This window comes from Diabrotica undecimpunctata, chromosome 5 (assembly GCF_040954645.1).
Source record: "Diabrotica undecimpunctata isolate CICGRU chromosome 5, icDiaUnde3, whole genome shotgun sequence".
NCBI classification, from domain to species: Eukaryota; Metazoa; Arthropoda; class Insecta; order Coleoptera; family Chrysomelidae; genus Diabrotica; species Diabrotica undecimpunctata.
This window is the reverse complement of record NC_092807.1, coordinates 150,940,379-150,957,591: the sequence shown is the minus strand read 5'-3', so window position 1 is coordinate 150,957,591 and position 17,213 is coordinate 150,940,379. Positions and strand designations below refer to the sequence as shown.

General features: G+C 32.2%; 1 protein-coding gene and 1 non-coding gene across 2 annotated transcripts in view; one reads left to right on the top strand and one right to left on the bottom strand.

The window, feature by feature from the left end:
* Positions 1-317: 317 nt before the first annotated feature.
* Positions 318-17,213, bottom strand: part of Gad1 (glutamate decarboxylase) — a 175,387-nt gene continuing 158,491 nt past the window's right edge. Inside the window, exons 7-10 of the mRNA XM_072533008.1 lie at positions 12,668-12,746; positions 9,649-9,798; positions 5,825-6,019; positions 318-5,766 (exon numbers count right to left, since the gene is read on the bottom strand). Coding sequence (XP_072389109.1) covers positions 5,593-5,766; positions 5,825-6,019; positions 9,649-9,798; positions 12,668-12,746 — 598 coding nt within the window. The 3' untranslated portion in view covers positions 318-5,592. The remainder of the gene's footprint in view (positions 5,767-5,824; positions 6,020-9,648; positions 9,799-12,667; positions 12,747-17,213) is intronic.
* On the top strand, positions 9,331-9,422 carry TRNAI-UAU (transfer RNA isoleucine (anticodon UAU)). Its single transcript is given in 2 exon segments — positions 9,331-9,368; positions 9,387-9,422. It is a non-coding gene; the product is annotated as a tRNA-Ile (tRNA).

The following is a 17,213-nucleotide window of genomic DNA, read 5'->3' as shown; positions in this document are numbered from 1 at the left end:
TTATGGCGCACAAAACTGTAAATATATTATTCTTTTCTGTTCTAGTATTTTCTCCGAGCCGCTATAAAAAACCAGTATGGCGTGACCTTCCAGTCTTTTCGCTAAGGGTCAGGAAGGTCGACGAGTTTCTAGATGTATGGGTTCCCCTCCGATATAAAAAAACCTGCTTTTGATGGAATTCCTTCGATAGAAGGTCATCGATTCTTCACCGTAATTCTCGATTTACGGTTATTTATATATATATATATATATATATATATATATATATATATATATATATATATATATATATATATATATATATATATATATATATATATATATATATATATATATATATATATATATATATATATATATATATGAGACAATTTAGTGAAAGGAACAGTTAGTTTTTGAATATCGCGTCGAGTTTTCAAAATGTAATGCACGTAGATAAATTATATAATTATTAGTGTAAAATAAATTAGTTATATTGTACAAATAAAGACTTTAAATAAACTTGTAAGTGTTATAAGTGTAGAATCTTTGATAACAAATAAAAACAATAAAATAGATTAATAATAACATCTAGTTATGTGGATGATTGTTATGTTGTCTATCCACTATCATGATCTTTATCTTTGATATGTTTAACTGCACATCTGCAGAAGGGCTGTGTCATCTGCAAAACGTGGTTGTTTATTTTTTGGGTTATTTATTGAGATGCTCTTTTCCCATCCTTCAAGCGTTCTTCTCATAATATACTCCCCATATATATTAAATAATTGTGGAGAGAGTATACATTCATGTGTGACATCTTCTTTAAACTTAAGCATTTAAAACGAAAAAGTTTAAAAAGAATACATCGATAGTAAAAGAGCAAGAATTGTCAGGCAGACATTGTAACTTCAGGAGTTATATCTGTTTTAAGAAATCTGACTTTGTGAAATTTATTAAGGTAGTACGTCTCATGCATTGGACACATAATCGGGTAGGAGAAAGGTAGGAAGAAAGAGGCACGGGGGAGTCGAGGATTGTTTAAGAGGTTTTTGTCTCATAATATGCCGTAATACCACTGATGGTAATAACTGTTATCTCAGGGTATAAATTTTGGTTTAATGTTTTGTTGTTTGTGATGTAAACACGTAGCACTGAGATGCTACGTGTTTTTGATACTGCAATATGGGCTTGAAAGCTGGACATTAAAGCAAGAACACATAAATAAGTTACACTCCTTTGAAATGTGGTGTTACAGGAGGATGCTTAGAATAGCATGGACACAGAAGAAAACTAACACGGAAGTATTGCGAGAAATGAGCAAAGAATGCGAAATAATAAACACAATAAAAATAAGAAAGTTACAATATCTGGGACACGTAATGAGGGGACAGTGATATGAACTGCTAAGGCTGATAATACAGGTAAAGATAAGAGGAGGTTGAAGTATATAAAGAAGGAGAGTGTCATGGTTGAAGAATTTAAGGAACTGGTTTAAATGCAGTTCTATAGAACTCTTCAGAGCAGCAGTAGATAGAGTGAAGATAGTGATGATGATATCCAACCTCCGATCGGGAGACGGCACTTAAAGAAGAAGAAGTTTTGTTGTTTAGTTTTTTATCATCATCTACTGATTGTTGTATTTTTAAAAGATTATTAAAAATTTACTGAAACATTATAGAACTGCAAAGCAAAACAATGATATTTTAATTGGATAAATGCAATTTTTTGTTGATTTTTAACTTCGTAACCGATTACAATAAAATTTATTTATAATTTAGATAATTTCGTTTTGATATACTATTTTTTAATACCAACTTTTATAGATAATTATGTTCATGAGAAAACGAACAGTTTAATAAATTCTAGTTTCAATTAAAACATATATAAGTAACAACAGATAGGACATATTTTATAAATAGTTTTTAAATATATTTTCTTTCATAACAGCACAAATTATATGTGGATAAGGTAAAAATACATCTAAAATTAAATGATCCATTTCAACACAAGATTAAATACTTATACTATATCTATCCGTATACTAGCTTCTCCTAAAAGCCGATATTATATCACTATTTTTGCACATTAGGATGGATTCTACATTTTTTACAGAATGTAAGCTAATACCAGTTATGTCTTTAAAAATAACTTGTCTGGAGCTTTTTTCTTATATACCTATTTAACTCTTCTAGCTTTCATATAATTATATAAAGATAAAACCGTTGTTCTTAATAGATATAACCCCAATAAATATAATTTCACAGTAGTTTTAAAATTTCGTTCGTCTATTTATATTTTTTTGCTAAATATGTATATTCGTATGGAATTTTTGCATTCAACAAGAAACAACGTCGTCTATTTCTTCAAATATTAAAGCTAGCTAGAATTGATGATAAAGACTCACATATAATAAGCAACTTACACTTCAACAGTAAGAGGGCGACTGTACGAGTAGGAAACGAAAGCTCACAAGAATTTACAATCAAACGGAGAGTTGTTCAAGGTTGCATATTATCACACACTCGCAAATGAAGGTTCAGGGAAGCTCTTAATGGAATATTAAAGGACATAAAAATCTATGATGAAACCACTAAGGCCGAGTACACTTTGGATACGTTTTCGTAGGAAATCAAATCTAGTAGGATAGCACATACTAGATACAAATAGCCGTACGTGTACGTACGTGTACTTCCGACGTCCGACAAGGATCCCATTGATATGTGTTGATCCCATTGATTTACTCGCGCGTAAAAAGGATTGCGGTCATGGATATGGGAAAATTTATCAATTTAATGGGCGGAGAAATGTTTGTGAAATTAGAGTGGCTCCAATTATCATATAGAAGACTACCAATATAAACCATGGAAGGAATTAGTCAAATTCGTCTCTTTTAAGCATATTTATTTCAAACATTTGGTTTTATTATGGTGATGATGACGCAGTCCGCAAGTCTAGAGAATCTTCTAGAAAATACAAATTCATTTTAGACATGTTTAATCAAAATGAACACCGATTAGGTATTTTGAACTTAGTGATTAGTTTAACTTAGCAGAGCATGCGGTACTTGGGCATGGGAAAATTTTGTATCTCAATATTGACGTATTGACGACAAGATCTCTTGCGATAGTTCAATCTGTCTCTCTCTAGCGCACTAAATCTCCTCACTCTCTTTCACCCTTACCAAAAGAGACGCTGCTATACTTGCTTGGAAGAAAAAGCACCAAAGTTCTTATAGCTAGGACAATCTATTAAGTCCAATACAATGAAACTTTGGAAAGAGTAATTCAACTTACATATGGAGAAGACCTGGGTAGGTCACAGGTGAATGATATGGGTTACATCACCTATTCTCAAATTTGATGGCACTTTAATAAGATACAAAGGGAAAAACTGTTTTTAACTAGAAAGATGACATGTAATGCAAATCTGGACATAGATAGTCAGGGACAACGAAGAATATGGTATCTGCAGAATATCAAACAGTGGACAGTAATGACTACCGAGTATTATTTATTGCAGCCATTAACAAACTTATGTAGTATATTTGTAGTACATTTGTTTGTACTGAATATTTTTTAAGTTCGTAGAGAAATCATCTATTTCTCATTATACATTTTTAAACCAATGGCATCACAATATATATTACTATACGAAAGAATAATGGCGCCACAGTTATTTTTAAAGCATACCGTTTCTTTTAAATCTGATGAATAAAAACTTAATTTTATCCAAAGAATATGCTAATTGCTCCAAATAACAACAATAACAATAAATTACTTTTTATAAATACAAAAATTATCGCAGAAGCAGTGATATATGTTCTATATATAATGATTTTTCTGATAACAACTTGTGTATAAATATACATTTAATAAATATATGGAATCACCTCTTGGAGGATCTCTATACACCCGCCAATTTTAAGCACGAATAAAATTTTTAATTACAAAACAATGTTTCTATACACTTGAATTATTGCGTCAGCTACACATTTTACCATTAAGAAATATAGCCTATTTAGGACGCAACTTTTTGTTACCAGATAATTTTTGGTGTTTCTAACGACCAAACCATTCTGAACTAACTAAGAGGATTAACTTTAATCTTTTTGAAAAAAAATCCACTGTATTTATTTATACATGATGTGATGATATTTTTACTGTATTGTCAGCGACTCGGATAAGTTCTGTAGTGATTCTTTTAAACCATATCTGTAGGTTTTTTAACCAGAAGATTCTCCTTATTCCAGGACTTCTTCTGCCAGGTATTTTTCCTTGTATTATTAGTTTCAACATTTCATACTTATTGTAATTTCGTATTATGTTCCCTGGACTGGTTCCCCAGTCGAAAAATCCTTTATGTCAGCTTCTATTTAAGATAGTAACACATATTATAATTATATGTTTTTACTTTCCTAAATCAGTTTTTAGTTTTCACGAATTTTCTGATGACTTTTTGGCTTCCAGTACTTTTTCCTTTTTATAAAAATTTTATGTACAAGCACCTTGTTACCTTTTGAATAATTTTAATGATTTTTGATCTAAGTTGTCCTTGTGATTTGCTAATGTAGGTTTATTAAAGAATAAGGTCGATTTGTATTAATTTTTTTCTTAATTGGCGCAGTCTGAACCGATCCTATACAATTATCTGACAACAAAGTATTGCTCCGTCTACAAACTACATACATTTTTTTGGGTTTTTAAATTCTGGATATATTACACATTTATAAAATATACATAGTATTTGGAGAATACATCTTGAAATCAGTTAGAAATACTACATTTAGACCAAATTTTGCCCAAATTCAGTACAATGGGGAGATTTAATTACAATTGACATTACGCTGTAATTAGTCTTATATTTAACTAAATTGACAACAATCTAATTTGTAATTGACGACGCGCCATATTTAATAACCAATTTGAGGATATGATCCTCTAAAACGAATCAACTAAATAAGTCCAGTAATCATATAGATCTTAAGAATAAGCAACAAGAGAGTATGGAAGAATTTCCAGCAAGAATGAGACATACACACAGCTCAATGTTGTCAACGGATGTTGCCACAGTTTAATCTTTTAATAACCTTAATCCACCAAATTCTCGCTAGCAACACTTTTAATAATCTCTTGTGTATTAAAGGACTATATTTTTGTATACAAAAAAAATCATTATAAATCACTAAATATTTATTACATATACTTTCCCTAGTAACTGTCGTTATTGCTAGATAGTAAGTGATTTTTTTGTATACAAATTATTAAAAACCAACTACAGGAATTGGGGAAAAATTTAGTTCTCAACATTTGGCTAGCATTTTTCTAAATCTGTAACATTTATAAACTTTCAACATTCACATTTTTTTGGCTCAAATTACATGTCGAGTAGATCTGATCTTTTAGATCTTGAACGTGGTGATTTTATGATGGTATTTTACTCAAAAGAAAACTTTATGATTAAAGAATTGACTATATTTTACAAAAATTCTTTTTACTTCACAGCTCGTGCAATACACTTAAATGCAAGATATATAAATACGTTCAGATTTAGATCATCTTCGCCAATAACAAAGTAACAAGTATGAATACATTTAGTTTTGATTAATGCCATTTACATATCTTGTCCTAGTCTATCCATCTCAGCCAAAAGGAAGTCGATATCGCTTTCCGTTACTGCTGCCGATGAAATAATGTTTCTATAGAAGTTGGGTCGTCTATCATCAGGCTGATAACCTGTCATTAAAGTTCCTTCTTCCATCATTTTCGCTTTGAGTTTCGGGCACATCTAGGAACCAAAACATTTTATATGAATAAAGTCTATCAATAATTCAATTAAGTTTTACCTCTCCAAGTTTCTTTTCCCTTGCAGGACCATGAGGTTCATTTCTAAGTCGCTTTGGAATGTACCAGAAGCAAACATTTACCAGTTCGGGTTCCATGATCAAATAAAATTTGTCTGGTTGTTCTCTAATGCGTTTAACCATATATTCTGCGAGTTCCATAAGTCTATCTATAAGTTGTTCAAATCCCCCGTCTCCCTGAAAATTAAGATCAAACTTAATATCCAAATAAAACTTAAAAGAAAATGGAAAAATAACCATAGGAATGTCCTATGGTTACTTTCCGCAAAGAGATTCCTGGTTCAAAAAAATACAAAATTAAATTTCTATTACAAAAAATTAGTTTTGTATTAAAATACACAAATGTGACTTTAAAGTTTTATTTAATACAGTTTGCTTAGGTGGTACAACTATGATTACATTTTCGTTGTTTGTTGATAGTTGTTCTGTAGCGAAACTCTGGAAGCTTGATTTTATTGGGATAACCGACCCTGTTAAAAAAAGTGACACGAGAGGTGGCGGCCAAAGAGGCTAAGAATTTTTTCTATGAGACTGTACGATGTGACAGCGAAGCCAGGTATGAGATTATGTTACCTTGGTTGAACGAGCATCCTTTAATTTCAGATAATTTAGTGGTAGCTAGGAGAAGGTTAGATAATACTTTAAATAAGTTGAAAAGGTCAAATTTGTTTGAATCGTATAACTTTATATTCAATGAGTGGTTGAACGAGGGTGTGATTGAAATAGTGAATAATTCCGAAGAGAATAATTGCGTGTATTATTTACCTCATCATCATCAATCAGCCAATCGCGTCAACTGCTGGACAAATGCCTCCCTCAGTTCTTTCCAGTGTTCTCTACACTGGGGCGCTTGTAGCCAGTTTCCCGCTACACGTTTTATATCATCGGTCCATCTAGTCGGTGGTCGTCCTCGGCTTCTTTTATAGTTTCTGGGCCTCCATTCCATAATACGTCTTGTCCACCTTCCATCTTGTGTTTTGACTAAGTGTCCTGCCCAGTTTCAATTAAGCCTCGTGGTTCTTTCGATGACGTTTTGAACTCCTGATTTTTGCCTGATTTGTTGGTTTGTTGGTTTGTTTATTTACCTCACAGGCCCGTTATTAAAAATAATACTGAAACCACAAAAATTGGGCCAGTCTTTGACATATCTTCTCATGAACAGGGTCGTCCTTCTTTGAATCAGTGTTTGGAAGTAGGGCCTAATCTTATTTAATTTATTCCTTCTGTTCTATTACGATTCAGACAACAAAAGGTAGGAGTTGTGTCGGATATTCGAAAGTCTTTTCTTCAAATTTCTATACATTCAAAGGACAGATATTTTTTGAGGTTCCTATGGGTAAACGATGCAGGAAAGGAATTTGTATTTCGATACAAAAGGGTTGTTTTTGGAGTCAATTGTAGTCCATTTCTTCTGGATGCTACTATAAAGTTTCATTTAACAAAGGCGCTGGAGAAATGTTGTAATGAGAATTCGTATTCTAAAAACACAATTGAAATGCTTATGACTGGGTTGTATGTGGATAATTGTCTGACTAGTGTTATTGATGAAAATGAGTTGAGAGTGTTTGTATCAGAAGCAACCGCCCTTCTGGAGGAAGCTAAGATGGTCTTAAGAGGGTGGAAGGCCTCTGGTAATACAAAAACAGTTGTCACTGTTCTTGGTCTTCTCTGGGACTCCTCAAGAGATACTCTTAAAATCAATAGTGAAACTTTTCAAGGAATGGAATGTTGGCAGCCATTATTGGTGCTAAACTTTATCAGTCAGTAAAAATACAATTTTCTCAATAGGTTTAGTCTTATTTTTGGGATGATTCCACTACTGTTCTTTCTTGGATTCAACGTAAGGATGACTGGTCTGCTTTTGTTTTTAATAGAGTTCAGGAGATTAGAAATTTAGACAATCCTGAGCGTTTTCTCAATCCTGCCGATCTATCATCAAGAGGCTGTGGTGTTCGGCAATTGTTCGACTCTCGATGGTGGGAGGGCCCAGAATGGTTGTACAGAAAAGACAATGATTGGTTCCAACAAAAAGTAGAAGTCTGTACCGAGAAAAAGAAAAAAGCCAGTTCGTCACTATTGAATATGATGTCCGACAATTGGAATCTGCATTACTTTTCTCAATACATAAAACTTTTAAGAATGATAGCTTGGGCGCTATGATTTTGTTATAATGCAGGAAATTCAAACGAAAAACGTACAGGTAAATTGGTCGCTGAGGAAATCGATAAAGCCTAAATATTTGTATTGAAGCTAGTGCATAACGAAGCGTTCGGTTTAGATACGAAACGAATTTTCTCGCTAAACACGTTTGTCGATGAATTTGGATATGTAGGCACACAAGAACTAATTAGTTTGCCCTGCGAAAAATATTGGACTTCAGGGGGTAGACGGATTGTGCGGTCCATTTTAAAAGAATGGTGGGGTTCCAGAGAGGTTACCTCAAGAGAATGTTGGTCGACGACTACAGTTTGAGAAAGAACCAAGTTAAACGAGTGCGGGAGTGATAAAAAGCGAAGCACCCGACTTAAGTGAAAGGTATACGCGTTGTGACCGGGTGGTAAAAACTCCTTTAAGACTTAAGTGCTATTTTCTTGACCTATAACTTTTCGTGACTCTCTGCTGTTGATTTAAAAAATTCTCTAAACAGCGTATCGTTTTTCCGACTGAGGGCTGGTGCTAGGCAATTAAGTTTTACTTACGACTTTTTCGTCTAGGAATGTAGGGAGTATCGAATATTATATTATTAATGTTATAATTGCGTAGATATAGTCAGTCGAATTTGTACCACCGAAGCAAACTGTATTAAATAAAACTTAAAGTCACATTTGTGTATTTTAATACAAAAGTAATTTTTTTGTAATAGAAATTTAATTCTGTATTTTTTCGGACCAGGAATCTCTTGCGAAAATTAACCGTGGGACATTCCTATTGTAACAATTTTAATAAAAAATAAAGATAAGGAGTAGAAGACGTAAGATTTGGAGCACTTGAAGTAAGATGTATCATATCAATGACTTGAGTGACAGATATAAGAACAAAAATCTCGAAAGAGAGATGCTTCTGCTGCTAATATTAAAAATGTTTCTTTTAAATCAAAGAATTAGGTTGTATTGGAACAGAAATGAGAAAGTGAAAAATATTACCAAATATATAGTTAATTAACTATAATAAACAACAACAATATTTTGTATAAAGAATAATACCCAAGTTCCTAAATAATTACAAAAATAGTCGTCCCTCTCGGATCAATATTATATTATATTATGCTTATCTATTCAATGTTATGTTTTGGAACACACGGTTTTAATACAATTATAAAATATTTTTGCAAATTTAATACAATACCTAACTTATAATTTAAGTTTACTTATTACTAAATTCCGTTTATAATTTATTAACAATAATAAATTATTATATTTAAAAATAATTAAATCAATAACTTAACCTCTACTCGAACAAAATAGTATATTTGAAAATTGGAAAACATATCCCCAGTGGCGCAATTGGTTAGCGCACGGTACTTATAAGACAGTAGTCGTGAGCGATGCCGGGGTTGTGAGTTCGAGCCTCACCTGGGGAATATTTTTTGTTTTTTTGTACTCTATATTTATTCGTAATAATTGTACTTAATTAAAATTAACATTAAGGTAACAACAAAATGGTTCATTAATATACCTTCGATCTTTTATAATGATTTTTTCTAAAGTAATTAGCGTTATTAAAATTTGAATAGGTCTATGAACTAAAGTATTGCTAGTTGCATAACCATCAGGATGTATTTTTACAATATTTTTATTGATACATACCTTAGCCCTCCATTGTAGCCAAAGCTTGAATATGTCATTATGACGTCCACATTGAATAACTTTGTCACCAGTATCGTATCTGATATCATACAGTTTGTCCTGCATAAATAGATAATCTGCTGCCATTTGGTTACAGCTCATCAACAAACCCTAAAAGCAAAGTAGAAAATTTGATGTCGATATTGACAAAAATAAATATCAGACCAATTAAATAGATATTATATCCGGATATTATAAGTTTTTTCTTTAAGAGTATTTATAATGTTCTGAAAATTTTCTCGTGGCATGTCTATGTCTAAGTTAAATATCATATTTCGTTTGTAAAAAAGAAAGAATTTTAAAATAAAATAAGTAAAGAAGGTTATTTCACCTGTTGTTGTATATTAATTGGCGCTTTTAGACTAAATTTGATAGGCGATTAACTCGGCCAATATTAATAAAGGAAATTAAATTATAGAAGTTAGTCGATAATATAAATGTGTATCGTTCAGTAAATAAACGCTATGAATAAATTAATTGTGTTTTTAGTGTTAATACTGGAAATACTAGAAATACTACATTATATCCCGTACGTTATGGCCGTTCTAAACTGGACTATACAGGGTGGTCCTAAAGTAATTGTACAAACAGAAACCATAGATTCTGCACTTTAAAATATTACGATTTAAGCCAACTTGCTTTAATAAAATGTTGATATTAAGAAAGATACAGGGTGTTAAAGTGGAAATTTAAAATTCTATTTTTCGCTATAACTTTTACGTTTGTAAATATTTTTGGACAAAAATTTATAATTGGACGCTTTTAAGTAGGATAAATTATAATTTTATACATAAATTAATGTTACTGATAGATGGCGCCACATATGCCACAGGTGTGGCATAGATTTGCGATTAACTTTTTTGCTCTTAAAGTTACCTCTATTTGTGTTAAAAAATATTAAACATACATTATTTTTACAAAGAAAAGGTATACTTGTTAGTAACCTCAAAATTTAACCGTTTTCGAGATAATCGCATTTTATAACTCAGCTGCCTCATAATTCTTAGTTGTGATATTTGTGCGGTAAAGCACTTAATACCTGTAGATAAGCATAATTCATAGTTTATTCTTATTAAAACAACTCAAAGATGATAATGTAACATTACAAAATTTTTGTTATGGATGCTAAATGTCTTATTGGAGAAAATATTCTTCATCTTCTTCTTTAGGTGCCGTGTCCGTATTCAGACGCTGGCCGTCATCATGTATACAATTTCCCTTTTCTATCGCTTCTTAAATTTCTATACCTACTGGTGTTGTATTACTTTTTCCCTATTGTAAAATGCTGAAAAACCAAAATATATGGTTTATGTAAGATGGTACACCACCACATTCTAAAGAGAAGGCGTTGAGAACATAGTTAAATATACCTTTTCTGAACGTTGGATTGGACGTGGCAGTCATATTCCTTGGCAATGTGGTGAGATATTGATATAATTATTTAATTTATAAAAAAACCCAAAATAATACTTATTATTCATTACGTAAATTGTTGTTTACCCATTTTTATTATGACAAATGGAAACTAAAGCACAGGTATGAAATAACACACGTGTCTTGTTTCATAATACTTTTGCTACAAATCTTACCTTAAAGACTCAGCATTTTTACAAAAACATCATCGTTGGCCTAATAACCGATATTGTTATAAATATAGTAAACAAACAGGCAATTTAGTTCAGCATAATATTAGTTCGTTAGTTCATAATATTATCATCATTATCATAATAGTCCATTTGTTCGATGTGTAATTATAGTTACTCGTAAGCTTATATGAGTGTATATAAGTAACCAATGAATGAGATACATCACAGTTTAATACATTATTTAACCTTTTCGACGTAATATACTATAAGATTTGGATATAGATTCGTCCATTATACATTATAGCCACCACGTAGCCCAGAATTTAATCCGCTTGATTTTGGTGTATGGGGCGTATTAAAACAAGGTGTCTATAAGAATGCCATAAACATTTGCAACCAAATATGGGAAGAAATAAATACTTCAACAGTTTCTTTAGAACCAATGATGCTATTTAATATGAGATGATTTTTATGGAATATATTGACAAATGAATTAATGAAAATGGTAGACATATCGAACACTTACTTTAACAAAAAGTTTAGTAATTTAGTTTAACTATTTCTTAATTTGGTTTGTAAACAAAATGTTTTGATTACGACTTTAATTTAACATAAAATATAAAATGTTTGATGTAAAATCCTATTATTCTGTTTTTTGTCATATCCTATTATTAATTATCCTGCTGATATATTTATTTTATTTAATATTTCGTTAACTATTAACTTTAGTTATTGGTATTTTATACCAAAATTTAGATTTATTAATGTTTTTGTCCATTTTTCCTTCGTTGCCTGGGGTAATTGCCTTAACTCAGAAATATGCAGCTGATTTGTAAAATGCGATTATCTCGAAAACTATTGAGTTTAAAAGTTATTAACAGGTATACCTTTTTTTTGTTGAAATAATGTATCTTTAATATTTTGTATCACAAATACAGTTCACTCAAAGAGCAAAAAAGTTAAGTGCAAATTTATGCCACATATGTGGCATATGTGGCGCCCTCTATCCGCTACATCAAAGTGTGCATCAAATTATAATTTCTCATATTTAAAAGTACCCAGTTGTAAATTTTTATGCATAAATGTTTACAAACATGAAAGTTATAGCCAAAAATAAAATTTTTAATTTGCACTTTAACACCCTGTATCTTTCTTAATATCAACATTTTATTAAAGCAATTTAGCTTAAATCGTAATATTTTAAAGTGTAGAATCTACTGTTTCTTTTTGTACAATTAAGGACTTAAGGACCACCCTGTATATAGAAGCTTATAAACATTCCTGAAAGTTTCACACCTGTATATAGGCTATTTTAACTGTTTCCATTTAGAAATTATATTAAAAAAATTAATGCAAGACCTATATTTGTGATATACTCTCAAATGTCTACTTACATCTTCTTTGAAATGTATGGTAGAACACTGTAGCAATGCTCCCATTAATTTATGTGGGTTCCAGGTGACTGAATCGGCTCTGTAACAAAAAAACTTAGTAATAAAAAAGTAATACTTATTACTATACAGAGTCTAATATATATGAGGTAGTACTAGTTAAAATTATATATATTATAAATCAAATAGCAAATAGTGTAATTTTGGCTAATATAAATAAACAATAATAATCAATTTTTTGTTGTTGTAAAGTGTTTTTATATTTCGTAGACAGTTTTTATTATGTCTAACTACGCTGTATTTTCAGTTCTCATATAATTAGTCCCGTCTTTGTTTAGTCTAGCTAAAAAGTACGTATCACTTCTTCACTGTAATCAATTTTTGTATTATACACAGAGGCGCACTTTTTTCTCTCAAAATAACTATTAAAAAGTGTTTATATTAACATTTAGTTCTAAGCTTGGGGACTTCGGGAATTTAAGGATTAAACTTTCGTTTATTTGGTTAATTGGGAAGGTATATACAATTATAAAGTTCATTTACGTACTTGATATATAACGTGTATAATTTACGAACCAAAAAGCTTTTTCGAATGAAAAATTGTGGTCCATGCTCGTCATTTCGCATTTTAAAAATTTTTGGAGATGAAGAGGAGAATCTTAACACTCGACAGTTAAGAATAAAACGATGTATTGAGACAGGCCAAGACACACGAAAAGCTGTGGAAAGGCCATCTGATGAAAATTTTATTTGATTTAATAATTTAACTAGATATAGATAAATTGTGTGAGCGGAATAAGCTAATTGCCTGCTTGGTTTTCTTTGTATTGAGAATACGTCGCCAGAACTCCAGAAAGTACCACAAATGAAGAACTTAATATAAATGTACAGGAAGTTCGGAAAATACTTGAAAACCTAAAGAACAGAAAAGCAGCAGGCAAAGACGGGATACCAAACGAGTTACTAAAATATTGTGGAGTAGAAATGACAGAACAATTAACACCATTCATTAATAAAATTATACACCACAATAAAATATCGGAAGAATGGAGAAGAAGCGAACTAATTCTACTATTCGGCACCAATCTAATAAGTCACCAATCGGCAGAAAAAGTATCGGACGACCGCGCAAAAGATGAAGTGACATCCTTCCGTAGAGGTATTAATCCGCCAATGAACAAGCAGAATTGCTTATAAAGAGGAAGAAGAAGAAGAGAATATTTCGGGGCAAAACAAGTCGATACCTGCAGAATCCGTTGTGTGGGCTATTCTACATAAAAATTTCTTTACTTAAGTCAATAACTTCAGATAGTTCACTGCGCATAAATATTTGATGCACGATAAATTATGTAAAATATTAGAAGAGATAAGTGACAGTGAAGAAAAATATGTAATTAGTTACGAGAATAAAACTGAAATAAAACAACTCTATAGAATAAGTAGAAGTTTCGAAGACAATGAAAATAATTCTGAAATTGGAAACGTCGAAGGAGGAACATTTTGTATAATGAAATTTGGTTTTCTGTTGCAACTTCGTAACAAAAGAAAATGTGGATGCATCTATTGACCTCAACAATGCAAGGTGAATACTATATAAAATATTGAAAATGAAATTTAGGTATTACATTAGGAATGCGAATCCACACATTTCCCAGAAAAAGAAGTCATATACAAAAAAATTTACTTTAAGGATCCTAAAACTACACAGCTATAAAGAAAGTTAATCTACATAAATGCGTCACTTTAATTTCAAGTTAATGTACATAAAGGTTTCAACTTTGCGTCACGACATGAAATATGGGTTTGTGGAGACTTTAAGGCAGTGTTATTTTAAACAGCCAAATTTAGAAAAGCATGAAAAATATTCATATATTCAATTATTCAAATATAAAAACTCATATACAGCGGAAAAGCTAAATAAGAAAGAGCACAGTCAGGAGTCGGAATTTTGCTGCACGATAAATACACACAAAGCATCGAAGATATCAAATACATCAACGGTAGGTTATTAAGAATCTCTACAAAACTACGTAACATCACAACACACCTGATAAGCACATATGCCCCAGACATATCTAAGCCCACAGCAGAAACTGAAAATTTCTATCAGGAACTACAAAACACCGTAGATAACATAAATGTTAAACACAAAATTATTGTATTCGGGGATCTTAATGCACGGATCGAAAACGATGTCATACCAGATATAAAACAAAAGTACAACGAAGAAATAATTAATGAAAATGGCGAAGCACTAATAGACTTTTGCGCTAGAAATGAAATGACAATCAATAACACATACTATCATCATAAAGACCAACATAAATACACTTTCAACAATAATCGAGGCCAGCGATCAATGATAGATTTTATAATCACAAATCGAGTGATAAAACCGTCACAAATACTTGATGTCAGAGCCCTAACATCTGCTAACCTGGGGACCGATCACAACCTTGTTTTAAGCAAGATGCTACTAGAACGTCCGCAACGAAACAGAAAACCCTCAATGCTCATCGAAAAACACAATATAGAGTCGCTAGCAACAGAGAGTACAAAACTCCTTTATGAGAACGGGATTACCAGCTAACTAAAAGAGATCGAGTTACAACCAGAATGGGGAGTAGAAGATACTTGGCAAAAAATCAGGAAATGCATCAACCAAGCGGCAGAAGAAGCAATTGGAAAGCGGAAAATTAACACGAGGACGATAAACCACACCAAACCGGTGTTTTGTCAAGAGGTAAAAGAACTCTCTGAATTAAAACGCAAATGCTACCTGAGATATAAAAGCACACAATCGGAAGAAGCTCTCGCAGAATATGTCCAAGTTAGAATGCAAGTAAACGCAAGAATAAAATCAATCAAAAAAGAACATTGGGCTAAATTTACCAGCGACATGGACTACGACCTACATGGTGCCCAAAAGAAAGTATGGAAAATGCTTCGGAACAGGAAAAAACCAGTTAACGAGTTCGTGCAGACCAAGGGAGTACCCATAGAGACATGGCAACAGCATTTTAAGGAGCTATATGATGCTGAAGAAACGCTGAATATAAAAGAATACGAAGCAGATATAAGTGCTACAATCAATGACGAAAAAGTAGAAGCAAAGATCAAGAAGCTAAAAAACAGAAAATCACCTGGAACAGATGGTATACCCAATGAATATGGAGGCCCTGAACTTGCAAGTAAACTGTCACAACTATTTAACAAAATCTGAAACGACACAGAAACACCAGACGAATGGCATAAGAGCATCACAATCCCCATATTTAAAAAAGGACAAAAAACTTGCCCAAAAAACTACAGAGGAATAACCCTCTTAAATACAACGATGAATTTTTTCACAAGTGTTCAAGGACAAATTGGAAAGGCAAATCACTAATGCTGAAGAACAACAAGGTTTTACAAGAGGGCGGTCTATAATAGATGCAGTATTCATAATAAAACAAATAAAAGAAAAAGCTATAGAGTTCGGCATGCCAGCGTATATTTGCTTCATTGATCTGACGAAATCCTTCGACAGGGTTCGCCTGGGAGATGTTCTAAATATATTAATAGAAAATAAAACACCGACCAACATAACAAAGATAGTCCATAACCTAAATAACAACAATGTAACCAAAGTTAGAGCAGGAGACCAATTCACTGAAAATATTCCAACACCGAGAGGAATTAGACAAGGCGACAGTTTAAGCCCCTTCTTGTTTAACCTACTCATGGGCACAATTATAAACAAAGTAACATCTCTCAAGAATGGGCAACAAAAGAATTGGTATGGTGTGTTGCCACAATTATTGCAGAATCAGAAGATAATCTTCAGAGACAGCTCTTTCAGTTCTTTCAAATAAGCCGCCAACTAAATATGACCATTTCTACCAACAAAACTAAATGTATGAAAATAGCAAAAGATCCGCTCAGATGTAAGTTAGTGGTTGAGAACAACCCCATAGAACAGGTGATGCAATTCAGATATCTTGCCATAGATATATCAAGCACACACGACCCAGTAAAGGACCTAAGGAGTCAGATCAACAAAGCATCCACATTGTATGGATGTCTGCGGGAGATAGTCTGGTCAAATACGTATATGCGCACAGATAAATTAGAATTTACAAGACTTGCCGATCATGACATATTATGGCATAAAAGTGCGCGAAGATACCAACAAAACGAAACAGATGCTAAGGGTTGCCAAAATGATAACCCTAACAACAATAGTTGTTAGGCAAAACAAGAAGAGACAGGGTGAAAAATACAAACGTCAGAGATCAATGCAAAATTCAAGATATTGTAAGATGGGGAAGGCAGCGTATGAGGATGTGGTACAATCATGTAAGACGAATGGATGAGAATAGACTCCCAAAAATTGCCCTAGAAACCAACCCGCCCGGTTCAAGACCTCCCGGAAGACCACCTAAAAGATGGAGGGATAGTTGGCAATCTACCTCCCAGGAAATTAACCAGAGGCAGCTTCAAAATTAAACAGATCGAAAGATCTCCAAGAAGTAGAAGAAGAAGAGAAGAAGATGAAAAATATTAAAGA